This window comes from Manis javanica, chromosome 6 (assembly GCF_040802235.1).
Source record: "Manis javanica isolate MJ-LG chromosome 6, MJ_LKY, whole genome shotgun sequence".
NCBI classification, from domain to species: domain Eukaryota; kingdom Metazoa; phylum Chordata; class Mammalia; order Pholidota; family Manidae; genus Manis; species Manis javanica.
In genome coordinates, this window is record NC_133161.1 from 99,202,186 (window position 1) to 99,224,839 (window position 22,654).

The 22,654-nt window shown below is 48.6% G+C and overlaps 2 protein-coding genes across 9 annotated transcripts in view; both read right to left on the bottom strand.

Annotated features, from left to right (window-relative positions):
- The window catches only part of PKD1L1 (polycystin 1 like 1, transient receptor potential channel interacting), a 131,764-nt gene extending 124,048 nt beyond the window's left edge, over positions 1–7,716 (bottom strand). Inside the window, exons 1-2 of the mRNA XM_073240006.1 lie at positions 4,637–7,716; positions 2,005–2,122 (exon numbers count right to left, since the gene is read on the bottom strand). Coding sequence (XP_073096107.1) covers positions 2,005–2,122; positions 4,637–4,736 — 218 coding nt within the window. The 5' untranslated portion in view covers positions 4,737–7,716. The remainder of the gene's footprint in view (positions 1–2,004; positions 2,123–4,636) is intronic.
- A 730-nt stretch (positions 7,717–8,446) lies between these two features.
- Positions 8,447–20,768, bottom strand: HUS1 (HUS1 checkpoint clamp component). Of its 8 annotated transcripts, none has more exons than XR_001849964.3 (10): positions 20,585–20,768; positions 19,700–19,827; positions 19,438–19,614; positions 17,787–17,894; positions 16,730–16,804; positions 12,481–12,580; positions 11,165–11,284; positions 9,853–9,934; positions 9,172–9,298; positions 8,447–8,700 (listed from the first exon to the last, which is right to left on the bottom strand). XR_001849964.3 is itself a non-coding variant. In XM_017641082.3 (9 exons), exons 1-8 carry the CDS (start codon positions 20,634–20,636, stop codon positions 9,216–9,218), a joined length of 843 nt encoding a protein of 280 aa, XP_017496571.2. In that variant the 5' UTR covers positions 20,637–20,768; the 3' UTR covers positions 8,447–8,700; positions 9,172–9,215. The 8 variants fall into 8 exon arrangements, 6 of the variants coding, with proteins under 6 accessions (XP_017496571.2, XP_017496570.2, XP_017496569.2 ...); XR_001849963.3 differs by having other exon boundaries at positions 8,447–8,850; XM_017641082.3 differs by lacking the exon at positions 9,853–9,934.
- Between the last annotated feature and the right edge of the window lie 1,886 nt (positions 20,769–22,654).

The window sequence follows — 22,654 nt, forward strand, 5'->3', positions numbered from 1 at the left end:
GTGTGCAGAGCCGAACCGGTGACGACTGGGTCTAGTGTTGAGGCACTGGTAGTGTGATTCAGGGATGTCATCCACCCAGCCCTGCCCCAGACCCCCAACCTCCTATTCGGCCCTTTACCCACAGACTCAAGGCACCTCCCTCCTTCTCCAACACAGGAATGGCACAGAGGTGCCTACTTCACAGGGTCGCCAGGAGCATAGTCCCCCCCAAGCAGGGCTTCCCTGTGCTGGGCCTCCCTGACTGGCAGGAGTTCATCTGGGTCCTGGAGGCTGGGTTTCTCTTCTCCTGGGGGAACACACTCAGCCCTGAGGCTCTCTCCCTGGGTGTAGAAATCCAGAGGATGTACATCTTAATTTAAACGAGGCTTCCATATATATTCCTGTTTTTACAAGCCTAGTTCTCGCAGTGATATAGAAGGTGCCACCAGAGGGCAGATGAGGACATGGTTTAAGGAGAATTGGGGGAATCTGGGGGACATGCGGCTCTGTTCTGGTAAATGAAGGTGCACCGCAAGCTATCCAGTAATTCCAAGGCCCTCCCTCCTGCCCCTCATCACACATGTCTTCTGGAGCCAGGGAAGAGAGGACATGAAAACAGATAAAGGACAACTTTGGAAGCATGACATCATACTGCAAAACTTAGAGGATTTCGGCGGTGATGCGGGGCTGACCACACCAAGGACAGGCCACCCTAACCTCCACCCTCACGCAGTGCCCGCAGCCACGAGACCCTCTCCTGCTAGGCCCTCAAGGTCATACGGCCCTGGTGCAGACCAAGCTCCCAGGCCCCTGACTGGCCTTCCGCACAGGATGGCTTCCAGTCAGCCCTCACAGAATCCCCTTCCCTGTGTAGGTGAGCGAACAGACATCTGGACACTCATGGGGGCATCAGGGCCTAAAGCACAGCAAAGGGACCTTCCGCAGACAGTCAGAGATCTTTCCAAATACAGCACGGGGGAGGAAAATGCACGTGAACAAGGGACTCACCCAACTTCAGTGAGGTTTGGCCAAGGTGCTGGCTGTTCCTGTGGCTGAGGACACCTCGAGTACCACACTGCACTGTTCCCACTGCATCTCTGCCTCTAATAGATTGCCCTTAATAGCGAGTGTTTCTGAGCAGGGGAGGATGAAAGCCGTCTGCTGTCCCCAGAAGTGGCTGGGCACAGTCTTGCCTGGGCGCTAGCTCTGGCGGTGACTGACCCAGGCAGACCTTACCTCCCAGAGCTGCCCCCAGCCCCGTCCAGACAGCCTGGCTTTCTCCGGGTTACACGGGCAGGGGTCCACAGGAGGCCTGGGGTGACTTGGCTCCCCAGGATGGTCCTCCTCAGAGGCCATCCCCATCAGAAGTTGGATGGGGAAACACTTTCGCTGATTAACACTATCAAGTTAGACAGGAACAGGCCTGAAGCCCAGAGACTCCACATGCCAACAGATTTAACATGAACTACTCAGGTATCCGCTGAAATCAACCTGGCCCTTGCATGCAAGGTTTAAGGAAAAAAAGTTTATTCAGCGCCTTACTGAGGACCCCCCCACCCACTGCTGAGAATAGCTCCTCAACGTGTTTTGATAAACTGCTCCAGCACCCTTTTGTTTGGGAACACCTTTAATAATTTTTTCACAATAGGGGGTGGATGTCAGGAAGATGTGTCAAATCAACATAAAAGGGCTGTGTCCTTAGAGAACAATAAATATTTTGATGCCATCTATGTGTGTGTGTGCCCTTTAGAATACACACTTTTGTACAGAAAGGTGGAAGGGGCAGAGTAGGGATTCACTACATCACAGGCCAGCACAGAACCCAAAGCCTGGGCTATTCTCACCACAGTACGATGGCAGCAGGTGGGTTAAAACAATCTGTGTAGAGTTCTTTAATCCGAGCATTTCCCAAAAAAGCACCACTATTTTCTCCACTAAGATAAAAGTGGAAATGTTCCTTTCTAAAGAAAATGCATATTGAAAATCCAGCTCATCATGCCCCGAACAGCAGTGCTTAGTGCTCACCTTCCCTGGTCATTAGGAATGCCTTCAGTGGACTTTGGGACCCTGGGGACCCAGGTCTTTCTGGGTGCAGGTGGGTCACGGCCAGCGCAGGCAGCCGGCCAGCTTTCTTCCAGGTCCCCTAGAAGACAGTGAGATGGAGGAGCTGATGATTCCAACCAGGACACACAGCACACACTGGGGGCAAAAGACCCACCGAGATACTTCCCGAGGGAGAAGTCACTTTTTCCTAGTCATTCGAGAAAGCTTCTCTATCTCAGTGAGCGTTCTGGAGGGGCCTTGGTGCGCCTGCCTGAAACAGGCCACCACCCAAGGAGAGAGCAGAGGGAAACTGAGCAAGTCTGACAAAAACACAAGGGACAGGCCTTCTACCAGAAGTGTTCACAGGGAGGCGAATGGGGCGCCCTCCCCGCGCGTCCTGCGCCCCTCCCTCTTCCACCTGGAGCCTGGGGCCTCCTCTGCATTCTGAGGGTTGGGTGGGGTCCTCCCCAGGATAAACAGTCTTATGTTTAAGTATTTACTAGTTCTCTCAACCCTTTATATCAACATTTTTACCCTTAATTCTTTGTATCAACACTTTGAGATTTTACAAAACTTAGTTTCATTTTGTTTTACCTCGAAAACTGATCGTTTTCTCTCTACTCCAGAGTTCTATGTGAATTAACATTTAACTGGGGCATTTTTTGGCACAGCTGGGTGTCAGGTGGGAGTGCGGAAGGGTCCCTGGGAAGATGAGTGAAGTTGTCTGAGTCCTGTGATTTCCACGACTTTGCTGCAGTCCTGCAGACAGGCAGGTGAACAGAGCCTGGAGCCCCATGGGTTTAGAGGCAGGTGCTGTTTGGTTTGGCACACAGGCCCTACAGGAGGCCTTTCCTGGACTCCCAGAGCCCCTGAACGCCTCACGGCCAGTCAGCACCTCCCATTGCCTCCCGCTATGCTTTTTCAGCTAGTATGTGTGTGTGTGTCTCAGATCTGGGAAATGTGTGCTTTTAAATGTGTTCTGCCTAAGAAAAGGGTCAACTGCAATCCAATACCCACCAGTCAGCAAACAAAGCCTTTCTCTAAAGCCCAAGGAACCAAGGGCTCTGTCCCCTTCCTGCAGGTCTGTTGGCCCACCTCCCAGCTCCCGGCCTCTGGGCTGCCCCACCCCCACCCCTACCCCTGCCCAGCAGAGGGGCTGACACACTAAACAGCAGCCCAGGGGTGGTCTGCGGGGCTGCAGTGCTACCGCTGGGGCTAGGAAATGAGGAGCAAGGACATGATAAGACTGAGGGAAGAGTGTCCCTATGCTGTTCTATGTGCTGGCTGTGGCCATATGGGCTACTTCAGTTGAAGTAGAAGTGAGATTTAGTTTCATCACACTGCCAGTGCTTTGTCTGGATCCAGAAATGCCCGTCCCAGTTCTGGTGGCTCCCACCAGGTGGGCAGACTGCAGGGCATCTGGCACCCAGGACATGCTGTGGCCTGGAGGGACCACACCACACAGGCAACACCCACTATTCATAGCCTTGGGCCGGGCCCCAGCCTCCCGCACAGCAGGAGCAGGAACCAAGCCCTCTGACCTCCCGTGACTCTGGCCCACTCTGGAGCAAACAGGTCCTGCACACCTGGGGCTTTCAAGCTGCTTTACATACAAACATCCTGAGTGAAATCAGTCTTTAAGAAATCACCATGGAAGCCCCTTGCTAGGACTGTCAAAGACTCAGACCCACCTGTCCTTACCACCCAGATGAAGGCCCTGTCCATGCAGCCCACACAGGCCTTGCCGGCACCCTGGAGAGAGTTCCAGAAGGCGAAGCCTGGGATACAGCCACCCACCTTGTTTGTTTCTTCTCAGTTTGGGTGAACAAATGCCACCTATTTTGTTTGTCAGATTTCGTACTGTTTTGGGGAATGCTCCTGAGTTAACAGTTTACTTAACTAAGTTCCACCTACCCCACTGAGGATTTAAGGTTCTTAAGATGTGTAGCTCAAAAGGAAAAGCGGCACTTGAAAGTGGGTAACAGTTGTCTGGAGAGTCAGAAGGCTGAGGAGGAAGGCAAACAGCCCCTCTCAGCTCCCCAGCAGGACAAAGGTGGAAACGAGCCTGCGGGCACATTGTAGGCTATTCGAAGCTGGGCTCGGCTCAACCATGGCCGCATCTCAGGACATCGTGGGTGGTATCAAGTGACATTAGGTTTTGGATCTGTACTTACACACGTGCAACTCAGACAAGTGTGCAAACTGAGGGTACAAAACACAGTGATGCTTACCGTGACTGATTAGCTTTTCTTCTCAGATCTCAATCCAAATCCAGGTTCTCACTGGTATCACTTTATGACCTGGTTTCCTCACCTGTGAACAGAGCTTACCTGGGGCAGCACCTGGCAGGCGGTACACAAGCCATTGCCCCGCCGGACACTTCACGGCCTCGGAAGCACAATGCCTGGTCATTTTCATGTCCGTTCTGCTCCCAGATGGACCTTGTGGATGTCCCCTCATCTGCCATCCTTAGAAGTGCTAAATCGAGCAGCACTCACCCCTCTCCCACCAACACTCCCCATGCCAAAGCAAAAGAGCATTGTGCAGATTTTGATAACTGAGTTGCAGCAAAAATAAAGGGAAATCTCTAAGATCTTGGTAAATGTCAACTCACCTTCCTCTGAGCTGATTCCAGAAACGGGCTGCAACAAGGACAGCAGGCATAGGGCTGGCATTAGCACCCTCCATCCCAGCCCCACATAGACGGCACACATGGGGCCGTCTGCTCAGCACCCTAAATCAGAGAAGGTCCAGCCAACAAGAGCAATGGGAGAGCACCAGAAAATGCTCCTGAAGTTGCAGAACAGCCTTCCTCCACCCACTTCTCACCTCGACAATCAGCCAATCCTGGTGTCTCTGAGAAACTGGCCTCCTCCCCAGGGGCGCTGGGGTCTCACCCACCCACCACATGCTTTCAGGCTGCTTCCAGCTGGGTGAGCATGTCCCAGATGGTGTTGATTGCAGGGAAGTGGGGGGTGTCAAAGGAAACAAACGCAGGCATACTGGCTCTGTAATTCCTCATGCAGGGCCCTCACAGGACACCCCTAATGCCATTTTCCAAGTTGGAGAAAACAAATTTGCTACACCTAGGAGGGAACGTAGGAATGTTGTCTTACACAGGTAATTGTTGAATTAATAAATGGCACCCATTTCTTCTGAAATCTTCCATTTTTCCCACTGACTTCGAAATAAAATTAAACATCCATAGCTCAGTGTTCAAACACCTTGATAAGCTGGTCCCAAATGGCTTTGGGCCTTTGGCCACTCACACAGGGGTGGATATGCCTGCCCATGGTCCTTTCCCTCTCTCTGTCTCTCCCTGTCCCCAGTGATCACCACAGTAGAAATCATCTTTCGGCAATAAAGAGTTTGATGTTCACTTCGATTTTTTTCTCAAAAAATACAGAAAATTAACATAACCCTTATGCTTTTTCTTGTTCTAATGCAATTATTAAGAAAAGCACAACACACATATTCCATGGGGGTATTTATCAGATTCCAACATACAAGCACTTGAATTCAAGAGGTGTGTGATTACCAGTATCTCAGCCCTGGGCCCCTGCCAAGCTGCCAGCCTTGCTTTCAGAATTTGTCTATTTGGAGCAGTTTCCCTTATAGACTCATGAAATGAAAATATGACTTGATACAGTTAACTGATAGATCATAACATATGAGCAGTTATTTTAGAAGCTTTGCTACTTGTCTGCATCTAGATCAGCGATGTCCATCAAATGCTGTATCTGCTCTGCATGGCACGTCTTGCAGATGCCCATTAAATTCCTCTCCCTGAGCTAAGCTGGAGCCACCATGGTCTCTCCAGGTTATTTCAGATTTCAGACATGTCCAATATGAAAGCTGGTCCACCTATGTCATTAGGAGAGAGAAGCCAGCACCACCCCACATCACACTGAGTGTCCCATCCCCGAACCCCAAGAAGGGCTGCTTTGGGCATCTGGGATGGGTGCTTGGCCACAGCACGTGAGGGTTAGGGGGGAGGGCAGCAGGGAGGCACTAAACCACTGCCCCACCTCAGGGCAGGCTGCTCCCAGGGCAAAGTACAGCACAGGGGAAATAAGACCCACCGGGTGCCATGGGCTGCTTAGGCTCTCCTCCCTGGGCAGGGCCTTCCCTCACCCCCGGCCAGGGAACCTTACTTGGGTTTCCCTCTGAGGAAGACACACAGGTGTTCATTCTCCAAGGGCCCAAACATCTGTGATGCCTCTGCTGGGATGCAGGCTGCGGTCGCAGTGTGCTGGGTGACTCACCGGCAGTCTCTTTTCCAGTTTCCGCTAGCTGCTGTTATAGGAGCAAGCCCAGGGGAGGTGCTGGACAAGCAGGATGTCCCCAGGTGCAGAGCATGGCCATGTGGCTCAGTAGTAAGTGTGCTGCAGTGAGGTTTCATCCACCAAGGGGCTCCCTCCAGGTAGATCTGGGGTCTTCTTTTCCGTCACCATCACAGGCCATCTGTGAAGGCCCCGTCTAGGCTACCTCGCCTGCCCCCCTTAGCCTGGCCCCGGGAAACTGATGGTCACTTGCCCCTCACTACAAAGACTTTGTTGCAGACTGATGTGACCTCATTCACACAGGGAAGTAAGGAACCATTCCACAATGCAATGTGACCTAACCCAGACTCAGAATTAGGACCCTGCTATAATTTCAACATGACAAATAGAAGTTTAGTTTTGTACTTATGAAATGAGGACATGCTGTGAAAATTAAGAGTCAACAGTCCAATGTTCAGGAGGCTGAAGCTGCCAGTTGATTATGTACTGCATTTAAATAAATATTACTACTCGGTCCTATAAAATTAACTTGTTTTTGCTACAAAGCTGATTATAAAATTTTAAGGAAACACTAAGTTCACAAAGATTGAAATAAAAACATCCAGAAATAATAACCAGGTTTAAATGTTGGTGTATAGTTTCCCACTGTTTTCCTACCACACATATACATGCACCGTGTTCTCCTCCTAACTGGAATCAGGCAGTACCACTCACACCTGAGCTGCTTTCAGCTTAACTGAATGCCACACACTTGGCCACATCAGTACATTATGTCTGCAGTATTATTTTAGATTCAAAACAGTGTCAAAGCAGAGACCATTTATGCCAATCCCCTGCTTCCCTGGATTAGGCTCTTTGGTATCTTCTCAGTGTACCAGAGCATCTTTGCCTGGGCCTTGGTGTAAAGCCCTGAGTGGGGATGTGCTGAGCCACAGGGCACATGCAGGGCACACGAGGCACACACTTCTTCAAGGCTCTCCATATGTAATCAATACCCAAGTGGCTTCCAGAAAGGTGGCATCAATTCACACCAAGACATGTCTGAGGAGCTAACAGATCTCCCCAACCACCTCATATCAGTGGCCCCAACCTCTTGACTGCACCAAGAAGCTATAAAACCCAAAAGGAGTCCAGGTAGCCTTTCAGACACCCTCCTCCCCCCAACACCAGAATCCACATAAAAGGTTGCAATTGTGTCTCTTCATAAATGATGCCCTGCCCATTTGGTAGCATCCATCACGATATGAAGAACAGGAATGCCATTAGACACCTTTGCTACCTGCAGCAGAGCCATAATGCCAGCCCAGGGCTGATGTTGAGGCCATGTTCCAGGACCCCAGAACAGTGTCCTCCACCAGGCCCTGGGGCCATGGGACTCCCTGCAGGGGGAGGACAAGGCACCTGGGTGTTAGGTACAAGCTCAGGCCCAGGATCCTTAGGCACCTGACCCAGCACAAGATGACCCCCAACAAGGGCTTATTGTTAAATTAAATGCTCAATAAAGGAAAACCAAAGGGCATTTTGTATCCTGCAGATGAAGAAATATGCTGTTTTACTATTAACTTCTAAAAAATATTTTATTTTCATCATACATTAAAAACCAGCATTTAGATAATCAGAAGTAACAAATTTCCCAGAATGCCAAGTCACTACTACATTTTCTTTAACAGAAACCTAAGTTTTATAAATTATTTTCAGGCACTGCTTCATTGTGCATCATGATTTTTAAGTTTTACCTCTGCAGCTAGAATTAATTTTGCTACAAGCCAAAGATAGGAGAGAGGATTCAAAATTAAAATGATACTTAGATTTTAAAGTGTTGGTTTAACAAAATGTTACATACCATCTGAACTAACAGTAAGCATCAGAGGAGTCATTCAAATACACTGGTTTTACAAAATAATAGGGAAAAGCTGTAAGAGAATTTTTCAATTCTGCTTATTTTCCATTTCTTCCTTTTATCCTAAACAACTGCATTACTTCTCAACTTGTAATGTTTCACTAACATTTACTTCCATCTCCATGAGACATGTGAGATTTCAGTCACACTAGGAAGCAGGGGGAGTATCTGGGGAAACAGGAGGCAGCCTGCCAGGACCCAAACCAGGAGGAGGTGGACACATATACACATACACAAAGGCTCTCATCATTGAGAACAAACACTCCCTGAGAGCTCTTGTTGCTCCCCCTTTAATTGCACAGGTGTTCTTTCCAGAATGATAGGCCCAATGCCCTGTGCAAGACAGCCTAAGGATTAACACCTGGGACCTCAGGGAGCTGGGAGGAGTGGTTGCCGAGGGCTCTGGGCTAGCTCTCACAGCACCAGGCAGGAACTCGGGTCTTCAAGGCATCACAGCAAGGTCCCCAGGCTGCAGGCAGACACTCCATGACGCTCCTGGTAAGGAGGCAGCAGAGGGCCATCCTTACCATTATCAGATTCCAAGGTATGGAGCCAGGGGAGGGGAGCCCACAGAGACCCCAGTGCTCTGGGTGTGTCCCCACAGGAATGGACTCTCTGCTGCTATAGGCTGAGCTGTGGACAGTCCTTAGAGAAAAAAGTGCTGTGCTAAATGAACCATACTTTTGTGAATCTGCATTACTACACCAACCAATTCTAAGTACAGGAGGATTTTCTCATCCTCAAAGAGAAAGTGCCATTTAAAGTCTGGATAAATAGACTCCTTTTCAATGTCTTAAAAGCAAAACAAAACAGACATGCAAACAAAGAAGTAATATGAAGAAGGATGTTTATCCTACAGCAATTCATTAACTCAGTTTTAGTTAAAATATTATAGGGGGAAAGTAAGTCACACGTGCAGGCTGTGAGCTACTGAGAGCACAGCCAGCCTCCCAACGCCTCACCCACCTCTCCCGGCACTGCACTTTGAGCTCCCCAGTCCAGGAGGATGGCTAGGACAAGGCAGGGATGAAGTACTGCAGGGAAACGTCTTCGTGGAGCAAATCAAAATGGATGATCTTGTTTTTCACAATATCTGGCAAGAGAAGAAAACCCATGACTGTGCAGACCCCTCCCAGCACACATGTGTCACCCCAGCCTCCGAAAGGCGGCCGGTCCCTTGCCAGCGGTGCATGGTCAACACGGTACGACCCCAGCTCCAGCCTGCTCCCCACCGCCCACCAAGGGTAGGGGAGTGAGGCTGCCAAGGTCGGGCTGAAAACCCACATTTACCCAGGTTGCTGTCCTTCCAGAAGGCAGTTTTCTGCCAGAAGCCACCTAAGCTTGCTGGGGAAAACCCAACCCGGGCCTCACCTGCCCCCCAGGACCAGCCACCATGCCCAGCATTGGTGGGGATGTGGTTTTAGTAGGTGCACAAAACCTGCCGACTGCCAGCATAGAGCCCAGGGCGTCCTGCACATGCCTGGCTGGAGCGCTGCAGCCTCTGCTTGCCTCAGGAGCTGGGAGAAGAGGCTGAGGCCAGCAGGGTGGTTCTGTAGCTCTGCGCAGCAGCCAGGCCCACAGCAGGCTGCCCTCCATACCTCCAGGCCCAAAGGCAGGGTGCCAGGATCAGGGGAGGACAGAGCCTACCCTCTAGGAGAGCTGCACAGGGAGGTGGTGGGCAAACAGGGAGCCGAGGCACACAGAGACCAAACTACCAGCAGAAACAGACCTGAGGCACACAGAAAAGGGATGAGCCGTCAGTTTTGTTCTGTCCCAATTTGTTGGTTCCTCTCTGCTATGCTTGGAGACACCAAAGTCACCTTGGCAAAGCACAAGTGGCTCAGCCGGAGGCACTAGGTGCACAGCCTCAAGGGGGGAGCCAGCTGCACAGGGCTGGCTTATATAGGCTCTGGCTACTCAAGCTGCCATTACCAGACCAATGGTAGTCACCCAAGAGCCTGTTAGAAGCTTGTAAGCAGATCTGAGGGACGTCTTAAACCTGCAAGGATGCTGGCTAAAGCGTAGCTGCCAAGACTCTCAGCCCTAGAAACATGCTACAGACATGACACGAACCAACCGTGGATCCAGCCACTCCAGCTTTTCCCGTCCCCAACACTGCCCCCCACCGTCCCCATCTCCCACCTTAGGCCCTCCTGATGCACTACCCACCCTCCCAGAGCTCTCTGCCCTCTTCTGCCTCTCCTAAAGGGCTTTCCTTGTCGGAACCACCTCAAATGTTCTGTTCCTTCTGTACAGTGCTAACAACCTGATGATTATGTGACACCCCTGGGCTTTCCACCTCAGCTCCACCTGGGAGTTGTTACATAAAAGGTCCAAATCCAAGCAAGGGCTCAGTTCCCATTCAGCTAATGCAATCTTAGTAGCAAGGAGACAGAAAGAGCCTTGAAGGATTCTCAGAAGGTAAGCCCTTCCTCATGTGCAGTCACTGAATGAACAGCACTAAAGCAGGTATGTAGTCAACCAAAATCAAGAGACCATCATTAAAAACTTGGGTTCAGGAGGCAGCCACCGAAAAACGGGATAACTGCAGCAACTGCTCAGGGTTAGACATTCCTGTTAGGAAATACAGGAATCATGATGGGACTTGAACATAAGCTGAATGAAGTCAGGGACTCCACATGTGGTGGCCAGATTAACACGGCAGGACCCAGCCAGTCAGCACATTCTCCCGAAGCTTCTCTTGGGTGCAGACCCACATGTGATGTCAGGCAAGGCACCAAACCTGTGCCATAGGCCTCCAGGAGCCACGAGTGCCCCCAGCTGTTCCCTGCTCACCTTTCAGGCACTTTTGAATCCAGGAAAATCCAAATGCCTGCCTGCCCTACATGCTGGAGTTCTCAGGCTGAGCTGTGCTGGGACACAGGAGACTGCATGCACCTTGTAAAGGCTACAGTTCATCAAAGTATTTAAACTGTGAAGTGAATCAAAGGCAACTCACTGCACATAGCTTTGACAGGGTTCACTTGTTGTCCAGCAAGGAGCTGCAGGAGCTTCCGGATATCTATGTGCACTTCCGCCATCTCGTCTGGGCTTCTATCTTGAGAAGCGTTTTCAGAGGCTAAAATGATATGAACATCCTGGGATGTAACAGGGAACCCAAAAGCAGTACAAGGACTATTTATGTAAATAAATGATTCACATTACCACTCCTTTGAGCAAGCTCTAGAACTCCTGCAAGACATCAATGCTTCAAGTCATGCATTAAGAAAGCATTAAAGTCCTAACTCTTTAAAACACCATGCTAATTTCTAGGAAGTCTTCATGTGCTAGGACCTAAAATATGACTCAGTCAACCCCTGTGGGTCAAAGAAAACCATACCTACTCACACTCTTCACATAGTTAGGATTTGAAACATATGGAGCTCATTTTAGTGGAGTGAAAGAAAGAAAATGTCCTTTCACTCTGGGAAAGTCTCAGAGGTAAGATCCTAATTGTTATTTATTAAAATAAACAAACAAGTAACAATAAGTTCCTTCAAAATAAGTCATTTCACACACTGTTACCTAAGCCTTAATCATCTGGATTTCCCTTTGCTGGAACAGTGTGCCCTTCACTGTAAAGTAAACCCCTTGCAATGCTATGCTAAAAGTGTCTTCACAGCAAACTTGCAGTAACCCATTTTAATTCTGGAAGTGGCAGGGATCTGACGTATCTGTTTCAGAGCACGTGTGGGACTGCAACGTCTCTTACATTGTAAGAGACCACTTTCTGGGTCCTTTGCCTTGCTCCCCGACCGAGCACCCCACTAACTGCCTGCCCACTGTGTGAGCTCTGCAGACACAACTAAACCCTGTATCTAATCTGGTCAATCATCCTTTTGTTCACAGCTGCTGAACTAATTCCATAGTCCTTATCACTGTGGATGAAATGAAAACTTTGATCACTCAAGACAAGGCTACATTTGCTAATTCCCTAAGTACTAGAAGGACTAATGTAGGAGAAAATAAGAAATGTCATCTACATTTAGGACCCCACTCCAGGTGAAGAAGCAAAATCTTGGGGGGCAGAATCAGGCACCTGGAGATCAGCTGGCCCGATCCCCAAGCCCAGTGCCAATCCATCAGCCCCTTAGTGGCAGGAGGCGGCTGGCCTGCCCACTCCACTGTAGAGACAACCCCTCAGCCCTCTGTTCTCTCCCGAAGCATGAAAACACAGCCAACCCAATCTAACGTCCTTCCATTTAGAGAGCTCAGTAAGATGTGTCACCTGTAACAATTTATCAAAAGCAAAACACAAACCACCAGAAATCTTACCTAACAGAGGATTTCCAAGATCTTTAAAATGAGTTGTAACACACACTAATTCAGTTTCTATTTTCAAGTTCAATTCTCCACTTAGGTTTGCTTCAATAATCTGCAAATTGAGTATTTTACAGACTTAAAAAAGAAAAGGAGAGTAAAAGGAAAAAAAATATGGACATCAGCTTCCACCAAACCAGGTAACAAAGTGGCCCCACAAAACCCCCAGCACTTCCAAAAGCACTGAGACCCACAGAGCACCAGCAACAGCGAGAGGACAGCCTGAGGACCAGAACCCCAGTGGGTCCCATCAGGGTGGAGACCCACAAACAGGGGGACTGGGGGACTCTGCCCAGAGATGGGGTAGGGGCGGGGCCTGGGGACAAGCCATGCTGGGAGCTGCTGCTGGCGGTAGGGGGCCAGGGGCCCTGGTTCTGGGAGGGAGGAGAATGGCCAGGTCTCCAGAGGGGCAGACAGGCTGCTGCGTGAGAGCCTGGGGGCTGCCCCGTGCTGCGATCACAACACAGGAGAGCCTGGCGCCTGAGGCGGGAAAGCCCTCCCAGTACCCCCTCACCCGAAAGAGGAGTCCTCCAGGGTCATGTCAAACCCCAACCAAGTAACCTGAGAAAAGGGACCAACACAGGCCAGTGGAGCTCTTAGATACGGAGGCACCGCGCAGAGCAGACACACAGGCTAACCTGGATGCCCCACCGGGCAGAGCCTGGAGAGGGGCCCAGAAGGGCTGGGAGCTCTGGGACGGGGAGCAGAAGCCACACTGAGGTCTGAGTAGAGTCCAGTGGCTCAAGGGACAGCTAGGAATACAAGGGAAACTTCAGGAACAGGAGCTAGGCTACAAGGAGGACAGGAGCGAGGGCCTAACAGAGCACAGTGAAGGAGGTGAGACAGAAAGACTAAAATGGCAGCTACCAGACTGAGATGGGGAGGCAAGAAGGGCCTGGTGGATGGTGGTGCCAGGAGGGAAGGAGGGAGCGTGGGGAGGGGACCAGCAGCAGCACAGCAGGCCGGGCGAGGCTGGGTCAGCTTCCCCAGGAGGACCCGCCCACACACTGGGGCAGGACAAGGACAAGGGCAAGGCCACACCATGCACTGCAGTCACCCAACCAGCCAGCCAAACGGCCGGACCCCACAGCACATGAAGAGTCCCTGTGGCAACCAGAGCCCCTCCCCACTATCACATCCCCACTCCTCACAAGGCAGAGAGACTCAGAGGGCTCCTTGCCAGCCAGCAACATTCCCCACTGGAACACAAAGGCCCAGGACAGGCTTCACACCCAGCCAGATGGACATGGAAAACCAGTGCAATCCCTCCCGAGGTCTGGGAACAGCTAGAAAAGGCAGGGTGGGCCTTACCTCTCCCTGCCCAGCCTAAGCTAAGGGTGGCAGTTGAGGGACAGGCTGCTGTGTAATTGCTGGGAACCATCGGAGATGGGGGAGAATGGAGGAGAGCTGGAAAATCCATGCGCTCACCAACTGCCTCATTGTTATAAATGGCCAAACCACATTATAACTACAAATTTAATCAAACCACAAAGCCTTCATAGTTTAATTAGAACATAACCTTTTATTTAAGAAACAAACTCAGGTGTTGGGAAGTGAGATTTCCAAATCCAGAAAAGTCTAGAAACACTGCTGTCACATGGCTGGCACAGGGCACCCACAGTTCAGCTCAGCTTGGTGACTGCCCCCCAACTCCCGTGACTCCTCCATGATCAGAGGGGGCTCCACTCCACCACCAACTGATCGCTTCTTTTAACTAGACAGAATCTAGAAAGGAAGTTCCTAGGAAGATTCCTACGCCTCCATGATTTAAGATTTCCCTTTCCCATGTGGGTATCCACCCATTTCTAAAGCCTGGCAGACCTTATGAAGGCTCATGCCGAGGTTTGCAAGGCAGCATTTTGTTCAGTCAACAGTACAAGACTGCCACCTAGCCCCTGGAAAGATAAAGGCAGCTGTCTCATCAGGCAGGAGCCCCCGGGGCAGCAAGGAAACAGGGCCAGAGGCAGGCAGCTGCGGCTTCACAAGCCTCGGCCGCAGCTAAGGAGTAGGTACTTGGTGACTAACTTAGCGTTCCTTCCTTGTTCCTTAAACTGGTGAATTCTGAGTACTTCTCATTCTAAAAACAAAACCTGAACTTTTTAACTTGAGTGAGCTTTTACTTCTGAGGCCTTCGATGTTACAGAGAAAAGCAGCCCTAAAACGTGCTCGCTGCATACTCTAGCAGGCAGGTGTACCTTTGGGAACTATTCACTGCCAACTACCTGCACACATACCGTTATATTTCTAAGCTCACTCACCACTCTCCTGACTGAAATCAAATGCAGACCTTCCTTGTTAATCTCCGGGACTGCTTACTGGGTCTCTGTAGAACTAACACATACAGAGACCATTTGTTTCACACAACCACACACTCAATATCTACCTGCAAATTCTCACTGCTTTAGAAAAACAATGGTTTTGTATAAATAAGATTTATTCAAGAAGACAGCCTGTAGTGATCCTAGACTCAGGTCAAGCTTAAATGCTCTCCTACACTTTCTTCTGATTCCTAAAATCCCTGTCTTCAAATGTTAGGACCCACATCATCTGACCACACCCAGTGTGTGGTGCCCAGTGGTGCTCAATCAAAACTTCCCCAAAAAACTAACAAATGACTAATTCTCTGAACACTGGCACTGTGTCTGTTTTGTGTGTGTTACTGAGAATATTATCCATGTTAACACACTCCACTTGAGGCTTTGATGGATATCTTCCTTCTTCCGATGATGACTGCTTTAGTAATTATCACCTACCGTTTGTGGAATGCGCCTCTCAACTTTCAGAGAGTAGCAACGCCCCAGTCAGAGCTGCATGTCCTCCCTGCTAACAGTGGCCCCAGAGTGCACACAGCTGCACAGAGCAGCCACAGGTCTGTGTGGCTCTGAGGACTCACCTTTGCCCCCACATCACGCCTCCTCTCCCTTGCTTTAACAACTGGGCTGGTCCCATGCTCCTAAAGAACAGATTAGGCACGACGTAGCTCAGCTATCACAAAGCCCTGCTACAGTGTGGTCCAGACACAGGCAGCGTCAGCGCCAGGAGCTCATCAGAAACTCAGCCTCAGATCCCAGCTCGGCCCAACCCCATCAGCACCTGCCTTTTGTTCTGATAAGAACCCTGAGGATTCCTGTACAGATTCCCGGTTGTCCATGCTTGTTTCTCTACCCCACACAAGTCACACACATAACCCACCCTCATCGGCCACATCTCTCATTAAAAGAAGTTAAGGAAAGCCCAGGAATCTCAGCAAGGATGGCTTGAGCATCTCCAATGGGAGAGGAGAGATTTTTAACTTGCTGAGTCCCACTTCTTTTCCTCAATTCTCTACCTGAAGTCTTCAGACGCAGAATTCTCATTACCCAAGTAGATCTCATTATACACTTGGCTACCCTAACTTTCCATACATTCGATAACTCTGTACTTAGTATTTCAGACGGCAGTAGCCACTCTACACAATTTTTGTTTCTAAACATTCCAGAGAAGAGAAAAATGCCTCTGATAATTTTATCTGTCAAAGCTACTTTGCTGACTCATTTCCACTGGACTGAAAGAACAATGAGATCCTTGGATTAATTGCCCTGCCTCTTCTCTCCTGGGCCTTTCTGAACCTCTCTGGAAGTCCCCACGGTATCTCCAGAGGAAGCTTCTAGCCTGACAACTGGATCATCATCAAAGAAGCCACAGGAGAACCAAAGTTAGCCCCACGGTGTGGAGCAGGATGTGTGTGTTCTGGGGGTCTCAGTCCTGGGCTCCCTGAGACATGAGGCAAGTAGAGAAGGACACTCAAATCACTGTCAGTATCACTGATTCATAAAGAAACACACAAAAAAATCACATTAGCAGATAAAACATGTAATGTTTTGTCCTGAATATAAAAAAGCTGGAACTGTAGACCATATTCCTGATAAACTATAAATAGAAATAGGAGGAATTAGGGCAAACATGAAAGCTCTTCCCCATGCAGGGGAACTAACAAGCACTAGACAGGTTTCTCAGGGCACCTGTTAATGCAGGTTCTCCACACAGGCCAGTCCCTGGAGCCAGCCCCAGGGAGGGAGCCCTGGCCACCCAGACACCTCTCGGCGACTGTGAGGCCATCCACACCTCTGCTAGATGAGGTCTCTTCCCAGAACATGCAGGTACTTCTAAACCAAACATTTATACAATACTTGGAATACTGTTTGCTAAGGAAGTTATAACTTACAAGGTGATTGCTGATGTTTTTCATTTTTTCCACAACACTCTTCATTGTCTTCAAGGCTGGTAAATAAATACTAACCTACAAAACCAATGAGAAAAATCAGAAGTGTTAAAAATATTAACAGAGTCAAGTACTGACAGGTGCTTACTACCCATGTTTGGAATGCTTCAAAACTCTGGAATCCTGTGTTTTTAAATTGCCCGAATAACATTCTCCTAAAAATATAAATAGAAAAACATTTTAGTTTCAATAACTCATGCTGGCCTCAGGTTACCTTGGCAACCACATCCCTGTGGGCCTTCTTTGATTCCAGGATGGCAGCCCTCCAGCTGAGATGCCCCTGTAGACACCCAAGGGGACTGTGACTCAGCACCAGCAGAGGCCCTCCTCTGAGGGCCACAACCTAGACTCAGGGGCCTTTCCTACTTTGAAAACACTGCAAGCATGTCCAGGCATTGGTGCTGAGACTGGCTCCTAACAGTGCTTGGCACAGTGCTGGCTTTTTCCCAATGTGCAGGTGCCTTCTAGAAAAAGCCAAGTAAATATTCTTCTTCAGTAAGTTGTGATCAAGAGGGACAGGACCCTTTGGCATCATCTTTATTTCTGGTGGCTCTGGGATCCCATCGGCAGGATAGAAGTAGTCTCTCCTCTTCGCTCTTACACACTTCCTGGACATTGCTCCTTACAAGGGAAACCCACACTGGCACCTGAGGCCATCACCCCCAATAGAAATAACTGTCCTCCAAATAACTAAGTGCTAATAGTGAGCAAGACATCTGTCCCTTATCTGTCGAGTATGGAATTTCTACTACATGTAGCACTGTTTCAAGATGTTTTTCAAATTGTTTTCTTCATATTTTTAAAATAAATTTAGACAATTTACAAATAAAAGGCAAACATTCTAATATTTCCCTGGAGTATCATTTAAAAATGAATATTACTTTCTTTTGAGGTACTATGCAGGTTTCTAATAAAACACAGTGATAGACTAAATAAAATCAGAGAATCCAAATCACACCATTTAATATGTGATAAGCAACAGGCTCTGGCCATCACTCACATCAGGGTCCGGGACTGTAGGTTCTTGTAAATCCTTCCACAATTTTCTAGGAATAACCTTTGTGGGGATGTCGTGTGTCACACTGCGACTGCTGCTTGACACAGATAGCTGCCAAAAGAATTAAAAAATATTTTTATAATGCCACCATTTAAAAAAAGCAACAAAAATACTGAAGGAGAGGTAAGGATGATACCAAATCTAAGTGGAATGTTCTCACTTCATTTATCCAAGTCCACTCAACAAGTATTTATGGTCTGCCTGTTCTGCTCTGCATCCTGTTAGGATTTGGAAGTGTGGTAGCAAGAGAAGGTCCCCAGTGTCCCAGTGGTGCAGTGGATCAATAAACAAGAAAACAAAGACATGAAATTGAATGAGCTGCACATAATACAGGCACTTGTTACAACGTTGAAGAAAATAAAACAGTGACCAGTGTGTGTGAGGGGAAGTTCCTAGACTGGGAGGTCAGGAAAGGCTTCTCTGAGAGGTGACATTTCAGACTGCACCAGAACAGGCAGCCATGAGAAGATGGGGAAAAGGGGGACACTGTCCCAAGTGGGGGAACAGCACATGTAAAGATATGAGGCAGAAAAAACTCACTAATTTGAGGAGGCAAGAGGCCACTGTTTTTGCACAGGACACTACGCACTGCAGCGTCAACACTGCTGGGAGGCAGACAGTATTCACCTATGTCCAGAGGCTTTGATGAGACATTAGCAGACCAAAATCTCCCACATGTACAGATAGAAAAACATGTTACTATCTTGCTTTTCCTTAAGCAATTGAAGAACAATACCAAATTCACATTGGTGTGAATACTGATGTGGAATACTCTAGTTGGCTCTAACGACTGCCTGATTGCAAAGAGTTGAGAAAAAGTTATGAAGTCGAGGAATCCTTTTTCACTGAGAGCTCTAAACTGAACACAACACTCACACCTAACACAAAGTTCATATGTGTAAAGGAGGGGCTGCAAGGATGAAGGAAGTGGGGGGAAGAGGCAGTACTGGGCTGAAGGTAGGGGTTCAAAGATGAGAAGTAGGGTCCAAGTGGAAGCCCCAGTGTCACCAAACTCTGGGACCTGGCCAAGAATAAGACACCTCCTGGCAACCACTTCGAGGGAAAGAGTTTTTGATTTGGCTCAAGACAGGCTGGGCACTATGTGAAGGGCTCTGACTCCCATGGTAAGACCTGTGAACTTCACCCCACAGAGTGATAGCCTGCAGGGAGTGTGTGATCTGAGGAGTGTGTGCATTAAGTTCTGGTAGGAAAATAGACATATCACAAGAGAATGAGAGGTCATTTACAGGTGTTAGAGCGGGTTGCCTGGGGAGACACTTCAAAGGTGACAAAAGACAGAAACTGCAGTTTATAGACAAGGTGACAATATCCCTGAAAGAAATGGAGGACCTGACAAATGCAGATCTGAGAAGAAAGATGCAGAAGTGTGACTGCACAAGAAAGGTAGCATCCCAGCTGCATATCATAGAGTAACAAAGCTGTTTGAATATTAGAGGAAATGACTCCAGGAGAAACAACTACTTATGGGCAAAGTTTTCTTTAAATAAAACCAACTACCTTCCACCAACTGTTAAAAGCCTACGCTTATGACTACTTCCTTTCCTGGGAAGTTTCCAAAGCACCTCCTACTCACCAGCTCTATGGAGACTGTGAGGCAGGGAAAGTGTTTGTTGGTCAGCTTGATTTTCAAGGCTCTGGAATTCTGGGCTGTTCTCAAGGCTCGAGATAAATTTTCCGATGTTAACTCTAAGTAAATTTCATTGTTTTCTGCAGAGATACCTTCCATCTGAAATTCGCTGAAGAAGTTCTCCTGAGGGAAGACAAAGCAGGGGACATGTGTGCCCTTTCCAGTGGCATTTGGGCAGTTAGCAGGCCTCTTGTAAGCTTCTGCTCACCTGGTCCAGCTCACACCACATGCTCACCCCTCCACTGGCCACCTTGTCAGACAAGATGAAGTTCAGCTTATCAGGGCTGATGCGGAGAGTGCAGGTTTTGGCAAGTTTCGCTATCATGTTACTGACTCCTGTAGGAGGGGATTAAAGTAAGGAATTACTGAGAAGCACGTCAAATATCCCAGAGACCAACTTAGCTTCCAGAACTAGTTCAACACAGTGCAACTTCCCAGTGGAAAAAAAACGGTTTACACTGGTATATCCCATTTGAAAGCACTATAGGTACCACTGAAGTCATGCCAGCCTCCCAAATCCCAACAATCTTGCAGGTAGGCAGCACACACCATGACTGTTGGAATAAGGAAACGGCGGCTGGGAGGTCAGCTGGCGCCTAGTGGGCGTTATTCACTCACTGAACAGGCACTCGTGGCCCACCAGTTGCTGTACCGCAGAAGCGAAAGCAAGGTTAGGGACAGTCAGGAGATGGGACCACTGGGGCTGGACAGGAAAGGGATATCTGCGCTACGTAAAGCTGTCTGCTGGGGGCAGCACCCGCGAAGGACAGCCGCCGGACTGCACTAAGTTTTAGAAGCAATCCTTGGCACTGCTCTCTGCCCCAGTCCCCACCGGCATCAACCCGAACCTTCCCCGGGGAAGTCCCCCCAGCCTTCAGGTGCCCTCGTCCCCGTGCACCCCACCTGCCGCAGGCCCACGCCCCTACCTCTGACCCCATCCTCCCGCGGGCCTCTCCTCCCCGCCTCCTCCTCCCGCGGACTCACACTCCCCATCCCCGCGGGGCTCCGCCGCGCTCACTGCCTCCTCCCAGTCCGTCCCCTGTCCCCCGCTGTTCTCCCCACACCGCCCGGGACTACCACGGTCCCTGCTCACGCGTGAAGTGGTTCAGACAGGCCGCGTCCACGATCTTGGCCCGAAACTTCATGACTGGACGCGGGCCGCAAGGGGCGTCCGTCAGCAGCGGACCCGAGTCTTTCCTTAAGAGTCCCGCCGGAAACGAGGCCGCGCTCCCATTGGTTCCGCCCGGCCCAGCAGGCCTTACACGTGGTCCGGGGTCACCCCCTCAAGAGGCAGGCTGCGGGACTCCGCTTCGGGTCAGGTTCCCGGAGGAGGTGAAGACTCAGGTCAGGTCCCGGTGGGAGGTCCCAGGGTCATGAACCCGGGCAGGGAGGGGTCCAGGGTAACCTCCCGGGGTGGGTGCTGTTCAGGGTCAATACATGGCAGAGGTGGGGTCCAGAGTCACTCCGCGGAACCGGTGGTGTCCAGGCTCAATCCCCAGGGGGGAGGCGGGGGACGGGGGTCTGCTGTCACGTCACTAGGAGGTGTGTCACGGGGAGGCGGGGTCCCAGGTTACGAACCCCGGGAGGCGGGGTGACGGCGGTATCTACTTTTAGTGACGCGGGAGTCTTAACTCCCGCCAAGTATGGGAAGTGCTCTGAGGATTCATATTTTGAAAGAACTTTGATGACACCTATTCCCAACTCTATTGTAAAACATCTGAAATAAAATCGTTTATTTATAAAGTATTAAAGGAGACTATGACGCCCCCTTCCCCCGATCCAATTGTCGTGTTGGTACCTCAGCAGAACAGCCCATGTTGGATTATGGTTTTAAAGTTGTTTAAATTTACATTTTAAATGTGGTAAAGACAAGATGTTTAAAGAACTCTGAATTGAAGTGACAATTTTGCAACTTTGTCCCAAGGTGAACTTCACCAAATCCTGTTAAACTTCTTGTATCAAATGATTCCAATGATGTTTGTAAAATTTAAAAACACAGCATGGGAAATAGAGCAATTGTATCCAACTTGGTTTTGGTTTTTCAAAAAGCGAGATTATCTGTGTTAAGGATGTGTTACTTCTAATGTGCATTGGAAATAGGAAGCTACAACTTTTTTAACTTGAAATAGAATCAAGATATGAAGAATAATAATCACATATTATTTTGAAAGTGCAAAATATAAAAATTATAAACAATTCTGCCTATTTTAAGACTATAACATGAAACTAAATTCCAGTCTACATTGGTACAGACAAGTGTTTGCCTAACCAAATGTGATACAATGTCACACTTAAATTTTTTTAACAAAACATGCTTTTTTATTACTCCATTAATGAACCATAAAATAGTGAGATAAATTATTAAATCAGGCAGTTCCTATAGAAAGCATGAGTATGATTAAAGAATGTATCTAAATAAGCTTTGTAAACAATGTTTCATAATATATCTTTACTCTAAATCACTTAAATTTATGACATAAAAAATAAAACAATTCTTAAAAATTTCCTAAGATGTGTATTATACGTTCTGTATAGACAGTCTCAAACAGTATCGTGAATTTTGACCCAAAAAATATAAAAATTAAGCTCTAATGATCTTTTCTTGAAAGAGAAAAAAAATCTTATGTATTCCTACAGTTTTCTTAAATAGCAAATTAATATTTCAGTACTTCCAGTACTGATAAGCAAATTAATACTTCAGTAATTCCAGTACTGATAAGCAAATTTATTCACACTACTTCTTGACATTTTTCTCAAATGATTTTGAGGCAAGGAATGAAATCAACAGAGATATCTAGAAACCTGTGTGCTACTGTGTTTTCTAATGTAATGTGTATTCACATTGTTGTCCATCCAGCTAGTAAATAACCTTCTGATGTAAAAAGCAGCCAAATCTCAGGGTTTAGTAATTCAGTAGCAGGATGATCCTGGCAACAGTGTTGATGTTGTCAATTATGTTTGTTTATTGTGCAGGGAAACACTGTAAGTTTGTCCTAAAAGTGGAAATACAAATAAAGTGACACATATAAAGGGCAGTCAGAGACAGTGGGTTCTACTCTGTCAGTATTATACCCTTCCTGCTGTCACCCCAAGCTGCACCTGCCAGTGCCTGTCAGCTGCTTGCTCATCTTCTCCGTCCCCTGGGGAAGGACTGTTTGCAGTC